The sequence below is a fragment of the Arachis ipaensis genome, chromosome B04 (assembly GCF_000816755.2).
Source record: "Arachis ipaensis cultivar K30076 chromosome B04, Araip1.1, whole genome shotgun sequence".
Classification (NCBI taxonomy): Eukaryota; Viridiplantae; Streptophyta; class Magnoliopsida; order Fabales; family Fabaceae; genus Arachis; species Arachis ipaensis.
The window spans coordinates 8,735,769-8,738,712 of NC_029788.2; the positions used below are offsets into that span (position 1 = coordinate 8,735,769).

Sequence of the window (2,944 nt, forward strand, 5' to 3'; positions counted from 1 at the left end):
GGTTGGTTTATTTCTTTCATAAGAAGATAAGTTTATATATAGTAAATCAATTTCATTTTCAATGTTATTTTTCTTTCATCTAGTTCAATTTGCAATAATTTTTCTTTCGTTCTTACGTTCAAACAATCAAGTAATTAACAGGGACACTTGAAAAAATATATAAGGTTCAGTGACGGGTCAAAAATATATAGAGAATTCTTTTTTGCATAGATATATTTTATACTTTGAAACTATACATAAAAATAAAAATCATTTTAATAAGAAAAATGTTACTTATTTTTTAAAATTTTAGTCTTTAATAAATTTTTTAATTTAAATAATATTATTTAATTAATTTAAATATCCACTTTTACAAAAAGTTACTTATTTTTTATGAAAAATTACTTGTTTTTTAATTTTTCTTTCTTTTAAAGATTAAAGGATGGATAATTTTTAAAAAATATCTAGTCACACTTGGATTTTATTTCCCATAGCATTTTGTGGGAAATAGAGTACATTATACCTGAAGAACCGACCCGGATCTGATACTTTAGAACTAATTTAGTGTGATTTCATTGGGGTTAGAGTCGGGCAAGAGTCTCAAGATTAGACCCAATCATGGATTAAAAAAAGTATATATGTTTTAAATTAATTCCAAAATTATGTTATATTAATTATAAACTTTATTGTTTTATTTTTAATCACATTTGTTGAATTAGAAAATAGATCAAAGAAGCATGAAATTAGAATTTATGGACAAATTCAAGTTCAAGTATGGTTATCAACTTCTCTGTAACTAAGTATTTTCTTTTTATGAATGAATACATCATAATTTTTTTTACATAAAATTTATCAAGACCCGGACTTTACCCGGTCGAGATCCGATTTTTGACTTTACTCGGTCGAAACCCGGTTTTAGTGTAGCCTGAAAGTAGTGTGATTTTATTGGGTTTAGGACCAGATAAAAGTCTCAAAAATAGACCCGTTATTTAGGGTCGGGTCTGGGTCAAGCCAAACCCAGTTTTTACCCGCCCCATGTGCACCCCTATTCTTCAGTCTTCACAACGTATCCAAATATTATTATTTCTCTTCAGTAAGTCAAGCATTACAAAATGTACTATTTGCTAGTGGCTTGTTATACACGTCATCTTATATGCAATACAAAGACCAGGTCTGATGTACTCTTGGGTGCTTTGGTGAGTTGAGTTGTTCTATTCTCTTCTAAGACCCCAATTCACAATGCACTCTAAGTGTTTGATTAATGTCCTAAGAGAGAGGAGAAACAAATTAAGGTTGTTCTTGTCTCCACCAACTTTTAAGATAAGAGAAATATAAGAGACATGTCTTGAGGATGATTTTTAAGCCAATTTTTATATCAGTGGAGATTTATCTCAACATCTTTATTCTTTTTGTCTTATAACAGCTATCAAATGTTACTTCTTTTTTAATCTATTTTTTATTTGGCTCTTATTTATGTGTATAAAATAATGGTTATCTCCATGTTAGTCAAAGCTTATTCATGTTTGATTGTTTGTTAAATTAATTTAGTTTTAGATTTAGGCCTGTTGCCTTACCTATAGGCTATGTTGATGTTACTATGCAAATTTTCTAATAGGCAAGAGAAGATTTAAAAAAATTGGCAAGTCAACTGAGGCAAGTGGAGAATTTTGGAGGTTGTGGGGGGCAGATAGTTAGGTTGGTGGAGAAATGTTCAAAACCCCGAGAAAGTCACATTTCAAGGTATTGTCATGGATGATTTCGTGTACAAGGCAACATATCCTGTTCCTATGATACCCCCATATAATATAATCTTATTTATAAAGCTCAACTGCCGGGAAGTTTCAATATTTTGTTGAATTTGCTTAAGTTTACTACATTGATGTGATTATTTAGTTTTGACTTAATCCTATTGGCAATTCGTTTTATAAATTTTTGTTTCAAATGATGTAGGAATGCCCTGTTTTTCTTGCTAGTGGTAATTCTTAATGATATTACCATGTAAGAATTATTCAAATTGTTTTACCATGTAAGTTTTAACATCATGAGACAGAAACTGCATAAAAAGAAAACATATTTTAGTTTGTTGACTTTTTTAATTTGATGTTAGAGGAAGTTTATATTTTGCAACATAAGATAGTTAGACTTACAAGAGTAATGTGAGTTTTCTGTCCTCATTAGAGTTGATCATGGATGAAAGAATTCTAATGTTCCTACTACTCATTTTCAGTTCTTTGTTAGTTGTCACAGCAAGAACAGCGAATCGAGATTGTAAGTTTGGTCTGTTGTGTCAGTCAGATACTCTCTCCTCATCCAAATGGCATTTTCGATATACACGTTGTACAATTAAGAGTTTATAGTCTATAGATTTAGGTACTTGGTTTTTCAACTTTCTGTCTCATGTAAGTAGTTAAGAAGTTAGAACAAACCAATTCTGTGTATAAGTTAGAACAAACCAAGAAGTTAGTGATTGAAATTTGCCTTTTAATTATTTATTTATTTATTTTTGTTTCTGATGCAGACCAAACTCTGCTGGCTCTAAAGAATGAGTGGCAGAACACACCACCGGATTGGGAACGCTCGAATGATCCTTGTGGCGATGGTTGGATTGGCATTGGGTGCATCAACGGAGCCGTTACCTCCATGTACTTTCTCTTCTTTTAAGTTCTTAGTGTGAATCACTAACTTCTCCAGAGTTTCCTTTTGTGAGGTTAACATGATTGTTGGCATTTCCAGAACACTGTCAAGCATGCATTTGACCGGCCAGCTTTCATCAGAAATAGGAGGACTATCTGAATTGCGGATTCTGTACGTGTTCTACTTTAGTCTTGTATTGTAATTCTAAATATTGAATTTATCTGAAACAATGGTCACCTTCCACCCTATTGCTTGAAGATTTAATCTTCTTTTATTGATAAATTCCCTGATTTGAGTATTTGAATTCATTTTTCTTTGTATTTTGTTCTTG

The 2,944-nt window shown here is 31.1% G+C and overlaps 1 protein-coding gene across 1 annotated transcript in view; it reads left to right on the forward strand.

Annotated features, from left to right (window-relative positions):
- Positions 1,077-2,944, forward strand: part of LOC107638780 (probable leucine-rich repeat receptor-like protein kinase At5g49770) — a gene marked incomplete in the record, with an annotated part of 8,357 nt that continues 6,489 nt past the window's right edge. Inside the window, 5 exon segments of the mRNA XM_021120675.1 lie at positions 1,077-1,175; positions 1,595-1,719; positions 2,207-2,247; positions 2,498-2,621; positions 2,713-2,784. Coding sequence (XP_020976334.1) covers positions 1,092-1,175; positions 1,595-1,719; positions 2,207-2,247; positions 2,498-2,621; positions 2,713-2,784 — 446 coding nt within the window.